We start from the raw sequence: 17,102 nt of genomic DNA on the forward strand, positions 1-17,102 counted from the left end.
GCGCGCGCCACAAACCCCATGGGAGTAATATCGTCCCCCCCCCCCTCTCTCTCTCTCTCTCTCCCTCTCATATATTCCTGAAGGAAAGACCAAGGAGGAACGAAGTTGGACTCGGAGCAAGCAAGTTTTGTAATCCCCGCGTTTTATTGTATTTGTAAGTCAATATTAAATCGATTGGCTGAAGTAAAAAAAAAAGGGAACATTTTGTATACTAAGTTCGACTCCGTGTTACGTAAAAGAACGTACGTAAAGAAACTCACGAGCTTATTTGAGGCCGTAACGCGGTAAGTTCATTTAAATGTATACTTTGAAATTATGCATTTCCTTTAATGCAATTGCCAAGTTAAAGTTACGCCTTTAATTACGAGCTTGCTCGACTTAAATCTGTGTTTGTGTCCAACCTTCTATTTTACACATGGCCACCGTTCATGTTGATCCATTAGGTTCAAATCCATTTTTTTTTGGTTTTGTTAATTTACTGCTGTGGTATCTATTGTGAAAAGTCTACGCCATCTGTGAACTTTAAGAAATGGAGTTTACTAACACTTTTCACGCTGTCTATCTAGAAAATGGTGTCAAAACAACAATGCTCATTAATCTTTATCGCGTGAATTGGCGAGAACAAAACGTGAAGTCCCAAGTTTAAATTCTCAACAGTCTCTGAATAGTCGATGTGAGTATTTAAAGTGTGAATGCACTCGCCTCTGAGTGTAAATGTAAGAAACCTTTTCCCACCCCCCAGACTTTCCATGTTAATCCCACTTAATTAGAATGCATGGTAATTCATTTTTAAAGTGCTGCTTCACAGTCCTCGTTCCTGTCTCCCCATTCTACTCCTCTACATCACTCCGATAGCTGACAAACAAGATTATTGGATTGGTTTTTGTTTGAAGAACTCACCGTGTATTTGTTTGATTAAACCTGATTGGCAGCTCTTTGTTGTTAATCCTGCTCCCAGGGTTGAAGTGTTCATTTCAGCTCCATGTTCACACCCCCTCTCTAGTCGTGCATGATTCCCCAGCAGTGCCATGGGCCAGGGAGGGAAACCTTGGCTCTGCTAACGTAGGCTTTGATCTTTGCGATGCAAAACATTTTATTCCGGGGCTTACATTTTTTTTGTAAGCGTGGAGCTAAAGCTGTGCATACCTCTGCTACATTTTGTTGTCATGCCTCGGGACTTCATTGGCAGTGGCTGTGAAACTAACAACCAGGGTGCTCTTGGCCCATGCAGTGCGTGGAGACTCGTGCTACTAATAGGGATATGCAGAATGGATGTGGAACCTCAACCTTTAAACGCATGGGTGTAAGAATCTCAGAATTCCCTGCCTGACCGCAAAGCTTCATGTTCCACTTGTAAACTGACCCAGCAAAACAGGTCCCGAACCACGAGCCAAATATATAATGCAACACAACACCAGCCTTGCCGCACACCCCTCAACTCCGCTGGAGTACTGAGGTACTGAGCCTGAAATAGACTCTCTTTTCTTACCCACGAGTCAGGAGGCCATGTTACGGACAAATGTCCCCTAAGAAAGTACCGCCAAGTAGCATGGCTGAGAGGGAGCTTTGTGTCCTCACCAGGCAATCAAATGAACCCTTTACCCAGATGCATTATGGGACAAATCACAGGCCATAACAACATAATTGAACGCAAACAAATGACTAAATAAAGGTTGGTTCTTCCCTTTCTGACCCCTCACGCTTGTGGACAACGGCTAATCTCCACTAACCTTAACTGGCTGCTTGGAGGTTTCTGAGAGGTATTAGCGGGTAATTGCGAAATATCTTTGCAACAGCCATCTCTCTGTTCTCAGCAAGGCTCTTTTAAGTAGCCAAGTTATTTTGGTCTATAGGGAGTCAGTGAGCTACAAATTTTGTCTGTAAGTTGCTAAAAAAAAAAAAAACAGCAATTACCCACAAAAGTCAGCACCTTTATGACTTCTCCATACAGTTATTTACTTTTCTTTTTGGTTCTTATCAGCAGGTACAATGGATCATGTGGTCCTGGTGGCGCTCAGCGCCTGGCTGGCCCCAGCACTCGGTGAGCATCCGCTTCACGAAACATTGGGCCGCTTTACGCTGTTGCCTGTATGAAACTGAGCTGTGTGAGTGTGTTGTTCTTCAGCTGCTTCCCCTTTTCGGTACTTTCGGCTGTGTGTTTAAGATCTTCCTACTTAAACCAGTCGATGTGTCTGTATAAGACGGTCAGTGTTTTTGACAAAAGGCTTTGTGAAGTTTCTCTCTTTTTATTTCCACTGACCACTTATTTGAAATGACTGCTTCCTGCGTTCTCTTTTTGGTGGAAATGCATATAGAACTTTTAATATTTTGCATTTTAAATCATTTTATGTCAGCTGCAAAAAGAAGGCATAATAGTCAGAATAGTGTAAACATTTCCATAAACTGCCATTTGAACGATCATTCATTTACACAGATGCCAAGCTGTCCATTGTTAATGTAGGTTTCTGGTGTAGATTGGTTTCTCTGTGCGTCCTGCATGTAATCAGTCCAGCTCACTGTTAAGAAGAACATTTGGTGACGAGCTCAGAATCTTACTGCGTTAAACATCAGTTTATACACAAGCAGAACGGCAGGGGTCTGGCTGACATTTAAATATTCTCCCAAGTCAGTTGAACATTTGAATGAGCGCTGTAAAAATACCTGAAATGGAGCTTAGCACAGTTATTTTAATGCAATGTTCAATTTGCTTTTGCTGGTCACTTCATACAATGTCGGCATTTTTTCTCTATCACTACAGAGTGTCTCTTTATTTATTCTGGTTGTTTTCTTGGTGAACTTAAGACAGTGTTGGTAAAAATGAATGAAAATGAAAGCTTGGTTATGTCTTAGTAACTGAACAACATAACAATATAATCTTGCAAACTACTCGACACCTGCTTCGATAGAAGAACGGGTTTAAACTAGGTTCAGACCTTCTCGTTTCCCTGATCTGAAGCTTGTTCGCACAGTGTATAAATGAAGAGCTACTCGGACACAGAGCTCTTTGAGGCTACTTGACGGATAACTGTACTGAATGTGATACAAGAAATGTGATACACTGCTTTTTGCAAGAATAAGAATCCTGATTATTGATTTCACTCTCGACATTGAGACTTGTTCTCCAGCTAGTTTTAAAGGACTGGAGTCTAACACTAATGGGGTCCACATGTGGTTCCAAAAAAAAAAACATGAAGATGTGAAAAGCCCTTATGGGTCTTATGTTTCCCACATCCTTAACGTCACACAGATCAAGACAATCAAATGAAAAAACAGTAGATAAACAAAGGTATCAAGATTTCAATCATACAGTGTAATTTTGTTTATTGTTATATATTTATCATTAAACCTTTACATAAATACGAGTTTGAGCTGGCTACTCGCATTTTGGGCCCCTCTGCAGAGTGGATTTGCCACACTACCATCAATTTTATATGCATTTTCTCACATGCAAATATACCACCATGTGAATGTCTAATAAAGATTAATAATTTTCATTCTTTATTTCACAGCCTCAGCAGCAGATGAGCAAAGAGGTGGGTATTATGTGAACAGAAAAGTCAAATTATGATAAGCTGCACACTCATTTTAGCTGGCAGATAAATTGGCACACCAGACGGCTAATGACTAGATGGATGACTGAGGCCCTTAAAGTGCTGAATAGCTGTCATATCTCTCTAAAGTGTGTCAGTGGATAAATCTGCTTCTCATTTGTCCCTTTCTTTGCTCTCTTCCACCAGACAGTGACAGTGATTTTCAATACGGTGAGTGTTTTGCAGATGGACGGGGCCTTTTAATTGGCGACCCTCTACACAGGAAACATCTGGGAGGTTGAGACGAGAGAGAGGGAGAGTTTGCATTTTCAGATTGTTTTTCCAGAAGTGACGGAAAACTGTCACCCCAAGGCCAAGTGTTTGCAGTAGTCCCACTGCGAATACTTCTCATCCTGTTCGCTATGTCATAGGCCGGGTTTTGTAAGTCCATTTAAGGCACCAACTTGCAGAGAATGCAGAAGGACCTGCTTTCAGGGTAATGGTTGTTGTTTACCAGTTTCATTGGCCAACCCCCTTCCTTACAAAGTTAATGGGATTTCTTTTCTTGGAGTTTGGGATCATTTCTGAAAATAAGCTCTGTGGCAAACAAAAATGTGTAATATTTACACATTTTGCTTATTGAGAGAGTTTGAACACCACGTGATCTTTATGTTGTTTTGTATTTAATGTCGTAGAAGAATTTAAAGAAATGTCTTTTGCTAGTTTTGCAAGCTGACAAAACCACCTAAAAAATAAAAGCATGGACTCTTAGAAGAGGCATCGAAAAGGTTTTGGAACCACTGGCAGCTAAAAAGTCAATAGCAGGCAATTCCGACTCCTTTTGTTCGATGAGAAATTTGATTTAGTTGATTGCAGTCCATATTTATTTGCTAATGTCAGTTCCCATCTGGCTAGTTAAACAAACTTGGAGCATGTTCACAAAGCTGTGAAGCAGCATGTTGTCCTCTGGGTTATAAACAAGTCCGCCCTGTCCCACGCTGATGGCTCCCTTGAGTTTGTTTCAATTGATGTAAACAACGATGGGTCACATGGCTTCTACACAGACACAGTTAAAGTTGACTGTGGTGTTTACAGTTTGGGTGACTGCAGCTCAGGAATTTGTGGTGTCGCGTGACCATCGGACTGTAGAAAAAGGCTGCAATGTTGCGCTTGACTTAAAATGTGGTTAAAAGGTTAAAAGCTTTTGCATCAGTGGTATTTTTTGTCTCAGTTTTCACCATCTAACCATGTCTTTCTGAAAAGACGGTAACATATTTTTTTTTGTATAACAGATTATGAATCTCTGAGAATCGGTGGGCTGGTTTTTGCAGTGGTGCTGTTCCTTATGGGGATCGGCCTCATTGTCAGTAAGTGTTTGACCTCCCTAAAGTACACCGTGCATGTGTCAGTGTCCCCCACACTGTGGTCCCTGAATGTGTGAGTTATACAAGCAGGCTTCTTTTTCTCTCAGGGGTCTGAAAGGAATGCACACTCATGCCCACAATCTCAGGAGTTAAGGGATTGGTGCATCAGAACATCTTTCCCATTATCACAGTGTCTTTCTTGGGTTCACCTCCCTGCACACGTGGTCCCTGCCAGTGAAACCAAAACCATATACTTCTTAATTGGCACCCAAGCACTATGCTTCTGTTAAATCAGAATCACTGTGGATCCCTAACTGTATTCTTTCACTCTTTCATTGCACTACACTAAAATGATTTGGAGAAAAAGACAAATGATCACACTGACACTAGTTGAAAGAGTGGAGCTAGCTGTTACAACTGGATTTATTGGTAGGGCATTGAATGGTTAGCGAAGACGCCAGCTACCACCACCACCACCATCTATAAACTACTTTTTTTGCTACACAAAATACAGATTTAACCCTATCAACTCTCAATTTACATGTGCATACAACAACAATTGGGCCTTTTTAGGTTTTTAACCATGTGAACTCACAAATATTTTGCAAGTCTATACTTTTGAAGCAGGTGTGTCAAAACTAAGAAATAGCATGTGTCTGTTTATGTGCAGGTTCGTAATCATTAGTATTGTAATTTTTTCTTTGATTATTAAGAACCTCCAAAAAATATATTCAGTATAATTAAAGAAGCTTAACAGAAAAGTACTTTTGATCTGAAAGATGTTCCAATAGGTTGACCGTGAAATTCTGCCGCCCATTCTGTGAGATCCGTATTCAAGTATTAGTCACATGGTACACAAGAGTAAAGAGCCTCTGTGGGCCAAATAGGCTGCTTCACTTCAAGTTCCATCTTTCAGTAAACTATAGCCTACAGCCACGTCTTTGGAAAACGTCCTTTATCCCTTTTTATTTTGTTTTCAAAGAACAATGAAGAGCAGAATAGAGTCTTGCAGCATGTATTTTGTGAATGCAATAAGCATCTATAATATTTATAGGCAAACTGTGGTGCGTCTAAATTACATAACCGGATATGTTGAATATTGGAACTCACTGCAGATTTTTAAATGTTATAAATGCTGCAAGTTTAATGTTGGCAAGTTGAATGTTGGCTCCTGTATTTTGAGAAAAGTTATCCAAGCAAACATATTAGGCCTCCAAAGAGGCCTGGCCCGACTGGTTTATTGGTACAAGCTCAAGACTGGAATCATGCACACATGAATGCTTGCACACATGAACAACCTCCTACACTCATAGCCTCCCAAAAAGGCTGGCGTTAAAGGGCTATTAAAGCTCCATACATTATTTTCATGATGTCTCATTTTCATTTTATCCGATTTATAATTCTTTCTCTTGTGTGCTCCCCACCCCCAAAAAACAGCCCGAAAATGTACATGTTCAACGAGTGACAAGTGAAGGTAAGTGAAGTTGACAGATTCTTATCACTATTTCGTTTTGTGCAAAATAGATTAAAAATCCCTCCAGCCAGGTTTTTATCTAACTCTTAATATTCCTCAGGTCTGCTGAAGCAGGGTTCCTAGCGGTAAATATTTTCTTTCTTTCTATAATAATAACATGCCATGTTGAATAAGTCTCAGTGAACAAATCTACTTCATAGGCTGAAGTTGACCTTCGTTTATAGATAAAACGGTGATCTAAACCTCTTCCCACAGCTCCGTAGACACCAGGAGCACCAGAGATCAGGTTAGTGTCTTATAAATATCTGTGAATCTATTTTTTGCAGCAGGAGCTTAAAAGAAACTTGAACCAATCAAACTTGTCCTCAACTTTTTTTCTTACCGCTAGGTGGCAGCAAATGGCTTGATCACGGCAGACGACCATCTTTCCACAAACACGAGAAGCTTCCTCAATTTCTCAATGCTACTATGCTCCTTTTTTCTGTTTTTATCATCAATCCAATCACTATAGAATGTCATGAATGGTAGTATTATAGTGTGGTAAATGTGTGATTTCCCCTTTCTATTTTTATGACTTTACCAATGATGCAAAATAATAAAACACATGTTTGTAAAGCTTTCCTCAGCTTTTTATGCATCATTATTTCCATTTTCTCTGCCGTTAAAAGCGTGCCAGCAGCGGACAGCCCTGTATTTTGCGGCACTCCGGCTTCTGCTGATTCTGCAGACACTTCAGTTACACGTGCAGTACCAACTACTAGCAGTGATCGTGTGAATGATTTATGGGCTGCACTGTGCAGCATTTGAAGATAGCTGTCTATGAAAACCAAATAAATATTTGTCATATCTTTTTTTTTTTTTTTCAATGCTATTGGCAAATGTTCAACTCCAATGATTGTGGCACACCCTGCGTAAGTAAATGCTGCATATGCAGACTGTATCTTATCCCTGGTGTTGCAGGACCGGGCTGACTGCACTGCAGAAAAGAGCACATGGAATAGAAATGGGTGCATATTGAGAATACAAGCGTTTCAATAAATCATTATGAACTAAAAACTGACTGCAGTCTTTTTCCAAATCCACAATATGATTATAGCATCATAGTTTATACTATAAATTCTTCAATATCAAAAATAACATCTTTTTTCACACATTTCGCCGTTAATACCCCCATACACTTTCATGCTCCTCAGAAGCATGTGTGATAGCTTAAATGTACCCCATGGTAGCATTACATTAGCTGTTTACTCTTATTTAATCTAATTTTGGGCTTCTGTGCTGACCCAGTAGCCCCAGTGGGAGTAACCCACCTCTGAATGCAGTGTTGCGCTGCAGCCACCAGAGGGTCTCTGCTGATTTTTCAGAGTGCTTCTCAACGGTTCTGCATGCTGTCCTGTCTTGCTATCTTCTTTCATATTCAACCTGAACCTGCAACCTGCAAAGACTCTTGACGTAGATCCTCTACATCTCCACAGTGCAGCCATGGCCACCACAGGTTTGATTGTTTTCTTCTCTTATGCAATTTTCAGTTGTGTATCCTGCATGAAAACTAAAATGAATCATGTGTTTGGTCATTAAATGTGTACTCAATTTGTAATGTGTCATTTAATATGCATGAATTGATCTAATGCTTTTACTTTGGTACACATCTTTAGTTATCCTGCTGCTGCAGTGCCAATGTACTGCTGATGTATGGATCTGTGATATAACAAGGGGAGTTCCCAGTAAACCCCTCACTGGGATGAATAAATGAACATTACTTGAAATTTTTCTCTCAAACTGTGGAGCCTTTGTGGCAGAGAGATGTACAAACTGCTGGCTCGGTCACTCGGTTGTGACTGCTCAGCAACATGCAAGCCACATTCAAACAGGCGTATATAGTCAAAATCCCTCTTTTGGTTAAGAGTAGATTATTCTTAAATAAATAAAAATAAACATAGATGGTGATTTCAAGTGCCTTTTTAAACTAGTGCTATCCCTATTCAATTATGCTTTTTGTCTGTGCTGCTGTACCATGCTGATGGCTTGTAACCCACTTTATCAATGGTGCATGTTTTTCTGCTGAGCGAAGATGCTGCATTGACATCTTCTCAGTAGAAAAAAAAGAATACTCCAGAGGGGTTGTGGAGCCAAGCCTGCAGATCTGAAGAGCTGCAAACCTTGCTTTCCCTGGTGCTGAAGTGCTGTCGCTGGAGTCGCACTCGGAGCGACAATTTCAATCTGTTCTCTATAACTGACCCTACTTTGTTTTTGCAGAGACTATGTTTCCAGACCAAAGTGACTTTGATTATGGTAAGATTTACACCATATGCTATTTTCATGAATCCAAAGCACCATGTAAAACATATATATTTATTTTTCCAGTATTTCTACAGTCTAAAGTATTTTTCGAGTTCATCGTAAATTCAGCCTTATAAAGTCCCATACGGTTATGTTCCTTGTAGATTATGAGACTTTGCGGACTACGGGGGTTGTCCTTGCTGCAATCATGTTTGTTTCTGGCATTTTAATAGCCCTCAGTAAGTTTAGACTTTCTCTCACATAACACTTTTATAACAGAGGTTTAATCATATATACAGGATCGCCTTTACCTTTGTAACTGATCTGTAATTTTTCAAACAGGTAAAAAATTCACAAATTGTGTAAAATCCTCATCCAAGTAAGAATTGTACAAAGTTTAGTGGATGATCCGCCTGTGCATGCTGTATGAATTTGACTTGAAGGAAATACACAACCAGCGTGGAAAAAAAAAATGTCTTGTTGTTTGACTAAAACTGAGTTTCCCACAGCTTTTCCTATCCCTGCCCTGGATGCTTGTTCTCAAAAGACCCCCATTCCGTGTTCTGCATTCTCAACCTAAAACTCACTTCCAACACATAGCAGAATTTTTACACAGAGCCTTGTGTGGCAAATCACATTTGGGTAATGCATTAATTTTCTCTCCATGTCAGTGCTTGCTCCTACAATGTATGCATCAAACTCCTGGTATGTTGGTTGTGAGTGGGCAAAGTGTATTGATCTGATCTGATTGAATCGCATGCTGCTTTTATGACAAGAAATATGAGGGCTGATACTTTTACCTCAATTACCTCAGAACCCTGTGGCTCCAACCGTTGTTGGATCGTGTTTCTGCGATAATGTTCACTCCTGATCAAATCCAAGTCCAAGTTGTGGCCACAGTTTTCAATCTCACTTCCTATCCAGTCATTTTAAACAACTAAACACATTATAGACACTTACTCATTTCCTTATTTCTGTTTGCAGGTCCAGCTCATCTGTTACCGAAATCCCAAAGACAGAGGGTAAGTTCACTTCTCTGTTCAGGATTATCATGTGCTTGAACTCAATGATTTTACCTTTCTCTTTGTAATTCTGCCTGATTTCTTTTCTTTTCTTTCGCAGTGCCTCCTCAAACTGTATAGAAAGTTATTTATCTAATTGAAGGGGAGAACTTAGTCACAGGAACTGTGCCAGAGAATGCCCATCATGATCACTGGTTATTTATTGCCATTCCTGTTTGGCTAGTACACCTCTGCCAGCAAGATGATGAACAGGGTTTTTTCAACGCATCCTTACCTGGTTTTGTTGAGTTTACCTTGAAATTCTGTCAAAACTCTTACAATAAGTTATCAAAAGTTGTCAATATAAAGGCAAAATAAAATATTACTACCCATTAGGTGACACAAAAAGGTACTTTTCATCAAACAAAATGACACAATTGCTGTTTCTCTTCTTTACATCAAAATCCTGTAAAATGGATAAGTAGAGAGCATGATTGAATACTCATAAACCTCAAGATCTAGAAAAAGGAACTGCACGCATGATCAATGTTAACAAATGTCCTTTTCGATTATGTTTCTTCCCTTCTGTCAATATCTACTTTTTCTAGCATGATTAAGACACCAATAGATAGAATATGCATGGTATAACATGCTAAAAGGAAATAGATTGCATAATGTCTTGATGGAAATTAAAAGATGATGAGCAGTTGAATAATTGTTTAATCAATGTTTATTCTGCTTGAATGTAAAGGCAAAGGCAATACAAATAAATAAAAAAAATGGGACCCTTGTTTCAAATAAAGGTCTTCTTTCACTCAAGATGATTTTATCAGTGTCTTCTTTAACAATCTTAACATGTGTAATATAATTATTAGGTTGCTATTATTAGATTGATCTTCACTGTGTGTTTTACAAGAATTACAACTTCTTGAGAAAACGACTCATATGTGAGAGGCAGATTGAAACCAAATAAATCACTCAAATTACCACCAAAAACCCCACCTCATGTCCCCTCTGACTATGGTTAATTACAAAGGAAGAAACCTCAGGTGACACTTAAATCCTGCGGACATTATCTCTTTCTGGTGGGATGGTGCAAATGTATTTAAATAAAGTAAGTGGGACTATTGAAAAGCCCCCATGAGCATCAAAACATTTTGATGGAGCTTTATATACGAGTCTTTCTGTACTTTTCTTCATGACTCATCGCTATAATGTAGTTAGTCAGACAGTTTGTCACCACACTTACTCACGTGAGGTGATACATTCTTTGTCACAACCATATCAATACTTAATTGTTTTACATATAGTCAAGGTTCTTTTTCCACAAAGAAAAATTTTACTTGATGTTACTCATGTAAGTATGATGCATACAGACTGAAAGGTTATACCTCCTTTTCATTTATAGCCATTTTTAACATGGACATAGTAATGTTGGTCAAACAAACGATTTCATAGAAATCAACTTTAAACTTTAGCCTGTTAGGAAAAGGAATACTATTCTGCACTGTGGAATCTCTTCATTTTCTTGTTTGAAGGGGTTCATTTTAAAAGGTTAAATGCCTGTTTTGACAAAAATTAATTAAAATTTCTTTTCTCATAGATTTTTTTGGAAATGAAATCCTCTCCCTACACATAAACAATAAGATAAATAAATATACACCTTTTACATGCACTAAATTGCAGGTAAAGCATTCAAGCATAATTTGTCTCATCTAATGGAAATTATTTCTAAAGAGATACTATAGAAGCCAGAGATTCCCGAAGCAACATAACAAAATACTGTAAATCCCAACAAGTGGGGATTTTCCTTTCATTCTTGCTCCTGCAAGGACACGATACGTCGACGAGAGGAAGCACTTCGTTTCTTCAGCATGAGCTTGAGCTAAAAATGAAGACACACATTAATGCCCGCTCATAACGCCCCGATGAAACCAGTGCAGGTGTGACTGGCTTTTTAAAATATTGTGCTGCTCACCTTGTCTCCCTGGAGGCCGCTCTGCAGCAGGTGAGCTGGCTGGTCATTCTCCAGGTTGCGGATACTGGGGTCGGCTCCTCTGCGCAGAAGCAGCTGCAGTATCTCCTCCTGGTGGGGGTTACCATGGAGACCAGCTGCCATGTGCAAAGCAGTGTGACCATGCGCCTATGCGAAAGAGGGATTTGCCGCATGACTCAGCCGGTTTATAGTCAGGTACATGTATAGTACATACTACTCATGAAAACCCATAAATGCTTTTATTCCAGAGTTGAGTTCTGTGCCAGAGTGGGACTCACTTTCAAGTTGACAAAGTCTTTCACGTTCTGCATGGGAATCATCAGCAGGTAATTCACCAGATCGATGTTCCCCTCCTTTACTGCCAAGTGCAGCACAGTCTTGTTACTTTTGATTTCCTGGAAGTAAATACATGAAAATTGCCATTAATATAAAATTATTTTTTTTTGACATGTAGGTGTCCACCCAGGCAGATAAACCCAAACAGGAAGTAGTGAGAGAATAATGGGTTGTCATTATAATTGGATCAAAGCTGCCACTATGAATTTATTATCCGGACAGAACAGAAAGGATTTAACATTTTGAACTCCAATTGACCGAACATCTACTAACATGTCTCTCTTTTGTCCCACATAGATGCGTATTACTTGCTCATGCGACGTTCAGAATGGGAGGAGCTATATTGCACCTGGCTGAGTAGGGACGCGCCGGCACTGAGAAGCATCTGCACACAGGACAGCTTCTCCGCAGCCTTGGTGTGAAGACCAACATCTGCCAGAGCACAGTTGGACAAGGCCTTCACGGTGACACTGTGAGAAATGGCTGCACAGTGCAGAGGAGTCATACCTGAGGCAAAGAAGAACACACATGTAACATTCAAATTAAGGATCAATTGATATGAATTCTTTGGAATGGGTGGTGAAGACCAAGTCCAAATGCATGGGTAGGTCAACACCTCTCAATTGCATTGTAATAATATTAAGTTACCCTCAAAATTGCGGGCCTCCAGGTTGACAGACGGCCTGCTGGACAGAATTACCTGCAAAAGAGGAATCATTAAGGTCTGCTAGGTATAGCCTACTTTTCTGAGTCCTGTGACAGTCATGTCAAATCAATAATTACTGGTGCCGTCTTACCTGAAGAACCCCAGGTAGACCATAGTGGACAGCCAGATGAAGGGCCGTTTGTCCTTTGACGTCGCTGGCATTGATGTCTGCGCCAAAGGAGAGAAGATCTTGCACAATCTCAGGTTGGTTTGCTGTCACTGCCACCAGTAAAGCAGTCTGCCCGAGCACATCAATGAAAATACTTTATTTTGAGAAATGATCGACCTGTGCTAACGTTTATGATTAAAAAAAATATCTGTGTGCCATTTCCACACATTGAAAGATTTACCTTTCCCTTGTGCTCTTTAGCATCCAGCTCACCTGCATCCCTCAACCTCTCTGCAGCAGCATAGGCGCACTCCCTGAGCCCTTTGGCCGTGTAGATGTGCAGGATGCTGATAGAACAAGAGCACACAATACATTTATTCGAAGTTTGGCAGGAGGGTCTCGGTAATCCCTGCAACCAATTTCACGTGTTTCCCTTTCACAGTTGAATTTGTCTCTCCACTTCATGTAAACATTGTGAGAATGACTAATTCACATCTTTTGGTTTTATTTGTTGGATTACGAGACTGCAAATATAGCTCTTAAAGCTTGTGACGGAAAACGAAACTCCTCTACTAATACTGTAGCTAAATTGTGTGCAGTGTGTGTGTGTGTGTGTGTGTGTGTGTGTGTGTGTGTGTGTCCGTCTGTCTGTTTGCTATCAGTGTGATCTACGATTTCAAAGAAAAATGAGAGTGTCCATATTGGCCCATACATTGAACTTGAATTATCTTACACACATGGGATCCGCATGCCGCATTCTCACACACATGCATTCTCTCAGAAGCACTCACGTGTCTCCATCTTCATCCTGCCCAGTCGCTCTGCTCGGGTCCATCCCGCTCAGCAGCATCCTGGCCTCTTCCAGCTTAGTGGCGTCCATTGGCGACCCAAAACTCAGCTGTGTGGTCGGATTGGAACCCAAATGGGACCAAGCCGCCGCCATGCCGGGATCTGCAACTGCAGTCATCGGGCTCCCCTGCTCAGGAGAAAGCAGGTAAAAGGTCAAACCACCACGCAGTTGGATACAGATACATACAACATGTTAGTAAAAAGTCCATGATTACAGGATTTCTCCTACGTACGTATGTTAGAGACATTGTGTCTTCATATCCCGAGACGTGCTGCTGTGTGCCGTATTCAGATGTCATTGGGATGCTGTAGGCTGCATCGTAGCTGGTGTCTGGATGGTTGTGGTAGTAACCGGCGGTCAACTCTGCTGCTGGAGTCCACTGCTTATAGCTCACTGCCATGTCTGAGTAGCTGCTCGATGCGCCTAAAACGGACGAGACAGTCAGCAAGGTACAGACAATATGTTCATTTAAAACAAGGTGGTAATGGTTCATTCACATTTAATTGGTTGTTATGCAGACTGTATCATTTCCTTGTCAAATTGGTGGATCTTTTGGGGTTAGTATGTTGTCTCAGAATAAACTAACAAACTAAAGTTCATTTTAGTCAAGCTACCTGAACAGAAAAATAATATCAGTTTTTCCTTATGTGCGGTGCAGAAGTTGCTCTACTCTTACCTGTGCAGGTAAACTGTTCCGCTGAAGGTGACTGCTGGGAGAATAGAAGATAGAAGACAACATGAACAGTCACATCTTTGTCACATATAGTGAGCTGCCGATTCCCTCTGTGCGCTGCCATACCGTGACAGTAGTCGGAGGAGGAGGAAGAGGAGGACTTGAGATGGCCGTGGGGCAGGAGGGTTGACCAGACGATGTCTCGCGTCTTCTCTTCCGCTCCAAGAGTTTCTTCACGGTGGGCAGACTGCAACACTGCTTCTCTTTTGGCGCTAAACAGGTCATCCATGCAAGAAGGAAGTGAGTCACAGGTGAGTCAAAATATATTGCTGAACTTCAGTATATCTGCATTTTACTTTGAAACTCATCGACAAGGGCTTTGTTTATTGAAGCGATAAAGACTTAGATTTGAACTAATGCAGGGCGGTACAGATGGTTTTAAGTGTGATAATAATAATGCTGTTACTTAAGTTATTCTGCCTGCTCACTTTCTCCACTGTGGCATGTTTTTGTACCTCTTAAAATAAAAGAACATGAAATAGAAAATATCAAATCCATTATAATATGTTTCCCCCAGTGTTAAAAAAAGGATCATTTCCATTAAACAGGTGAGACATTTGGAAAAGATTTTACAAAAGAGATTTCTAATGTTTCCAGCAGATGTGATGTCACCACACAAGTTGTTTCCTCAAAAGCTTCCCCCCGCACGTGAAAGATAAAATGATATTTCCACCTTGTCTGTGGAAGATGAAGCTCGGAGAAACCTCCTCCATTAGGAACACAGATCGTGTGGCCGTGCAAAACCAGACAGATTCATCAGAAAATCTTTTGCATGGGATTGCCACAGCGTATTTTCTATGACATCTTCCTGTCTCGCTCCATTACGCTAACAGAAAGGCAAACCGCATCTTCCTGTCGTGTGTCACAGACACGTCACCTCAACACGTGTGGCTGCTTTCTAACTCAGCAAAGGAGAGGCTTGTTCTTTAGTCATTTCTCTTGTTCTCTTGTTCTCTAAGAGCCAAAACAGACCTGAGACAGCTCTATTCTACAGAGCAAATACAAAGATTGTTTACTTGCAAAAAGCAAAAAGGCAAATCCTACCAGTAAGAGAGAGAGAGATGTGTGTTTGTGGAGTTTAGATTTGTGTCAGTTAGTCCCGGCTTTCAAAAGAAACTCTTTCACTTCCAGTCAAATACCGGACCCAAACAAAGAGGCCTTGTGCTGCTGTGTGCAACTTGCCCACACATCATAATAAAGGTCACTTTATCAGAATAAATGACATCAGTCACTAGGTTTCATTTTCAAGTCCAGAAGGTGTTACTATAGGTTACTCAACCCTGAGTCATTTGATATTTACAACAAAAAGCCACCACTGGCCTTTTTGTAACTGATGATGTAATAGTGAAAAATGTAACTACACAACCTCTAAGAAACAGCTAATTGCCAGACGGTGGAAGTTGCCCAATACTTTCACACACAGCGGAAATAGCTTTTAATGGTTTCTGCAAGAGTGAGAGGACATCATGGCCAACACACATCTTTGCATGTTGGATTTGCTCACACAGCGCTTTGGGCTACCCTGTGCCATATTCAAATAGCAGTTGTGGAAACCCCTGGACATTGAGTCATGTGCGTGGGAGGTCGGGGATTCCGACGACCTTTCTCTTTTGGCTTGCTCTGAAGCGAAAGAAAGAAGCGATGCGGAGCCAACTTCCTCATTTATGTGGTGTAACTGAGCCCGGCAAGCCAGACTCATTTCTAATCACTCAAGCATGTGCCAAACCGGGCCCGAAGAAAGAAAGTTAAGTTGTCAGGTCACAGAGTTTGATCGTCTGACATGAATCAAAAGGGGAAATGAAAAAACAATGAGCATGGGCGGAGGTGTATCAGGTTTTCCCCCAAAAATGTCCTGACTCTTGGATTCGCTGATATTATGCTGTCATTCAACAAAAAGTGAAACCATGGCGGTCACTGAACTCTATTCAATCAGTAAATAAAAGTCAAATGAGTGGCCTATTAACTATTAAAAAAAATTTAAAACCCAATTTAAGTTTATAACGGCTCGATTCAGTGTCAGTTATGTTCCACAGTCCCAAAACAAGTAAAAGCATAAATGTGTTTGGTTATGATGGAGGGATGCATGTGTAATTTTGTAGGTGTACAAATGCAATCAATTAGTTAATTAGCTGCCAATAAAACAAGTTTCCTTTCAGTAATGCAGTCATTAAAAAGATAAAAATCAGTTGTCATCATCACTGTCAAAGACATTCAACTGTATAACTCTGCACTAAATGAAAGAATGATACCCACGATAACACTTTGCACAAAGTTAACAAACCAAAAGCACACGTACTCACGCTTATCAAAGTGCATGTCAGAAGCGGTTTTGCTTTGAAATCCTTAACAGGTCGTCCCTTCTGTCACCAGTCTGTTCCAAAAGTGGATGAAGTGATTTGGAGCGCCGGCGTCCTCCGTGATGTTCTGTGATGAAGTGCGAGTGGCTTGTTGTCTTATCCGCTGCCTGCATGTACACACAGAGCACGTTGTTCCCCATCACCGCCCCCAGCTGTGCTCAACGCCCTCTAGCAAAGGGGAAGCCACACACCACGGCAGGACAGACGGCTGAATGTTACGCAATAAACATTTATCAACAAAGTATACATTAGGGTCTGGGAGTATTTGTAACATTGAATTCAAAAATAGAATAGCATTACCAATATGTGGAAATACATTTTTATGAGGAAAAGTTAGATGTTAGATATTAAATGTAAATGTATTAT

General features: G+C 40.6%; 1 protein-coding gene and 1 long non-coding RNA gene across 2 annotated transcripts; one reads left to right on the plus strand and one right to left on the minus strand.

Annotated features, from left to right (window-relative positions):
• Window positions 1–6,462: 6,462 nt before the first annotated feature.
• On the plus strand, window positions 6,463–10,468 carry LOC119197862 (uncharacterized). Its single transcript, XR_005114450.2, has 6 exons — window positions 6,463–6,493; window positions 6,624–6,654; window positions 6,757–7,863; window positions 8,625–8,660; window positions 9,633–9,670; window positions 9,771–10,468. It is a non-coding gene; the product is annotated as an uncharacterized LOC119197862 (long non-coding RNA).
• Window positions 10,467–16,879, minus strand: LOC119197859 (NF-kappa-B inhibitor delta). The gene is made up of 12 exons (XM_037454520.2): window positions 16,680–16,879; window positions 14,446–14,591; window positions 14,323–14,356; window positions 13,879–14,069; window positions 13,588–13,772; window positions 13,038–13,143; window positions 12,779–12,925; window positions 12,630–12,681; window positions 12,331–12,488; window positions 11,924–12,040; window positions 11,628–11,792; window positions 10,467–11,534 (listed from the first exon to the last, which is right to left on the minus strand). The coding sequence occupies exons 1-12, from the start codon at window positions 16,693–16,695 to the stop codon at window positions 11,463–11,465; spliced, it is 1,389 nt and encodes a 462-aa protein (XP_037310417.2). The 5' UTR covers window positions 16,696–16,879; the 3' UTR covers window positions 10,467–11,462.
• Between the last annotated feature and the right edge of the window lie 223 nt (window positions 16,880–17,102).

The sequence above is a fragment of the Pungitius pungitius genome, chromosome 11, assembly GCF_949316345.1.
Source record: "Pungitius pungitius chromosome 11, fPunPun2.1, whole genome shotgun sequence".
Classification (NCBI taxonomy): Eukaryota; Metazoa; Chordata; class Actinopteri; order Perciformes; family Gasterosteidae; genus Pungitius; species Pungitius pungitius.

Bases quoted from the DNA above. Each gene is read 5' to 3' on its own strand.
- LOC119197859 (XM_037454520.2), bottom strand. The intron at 14,070-14,322 runs GTAAGAGTAGAG...CGTCCGTTTTAG, and splicing joins GGAACAGTTTACCTGCACAG to GCGCATCGAGCAGCTACTCA. The intron at 12,489-12,629 runs GTAACTTAATAT...TCTTTGCCTCAG, and splicing joins GGAGGCCCGCAATTTTGAGG to GTATGACTCCTCTGCACTGT.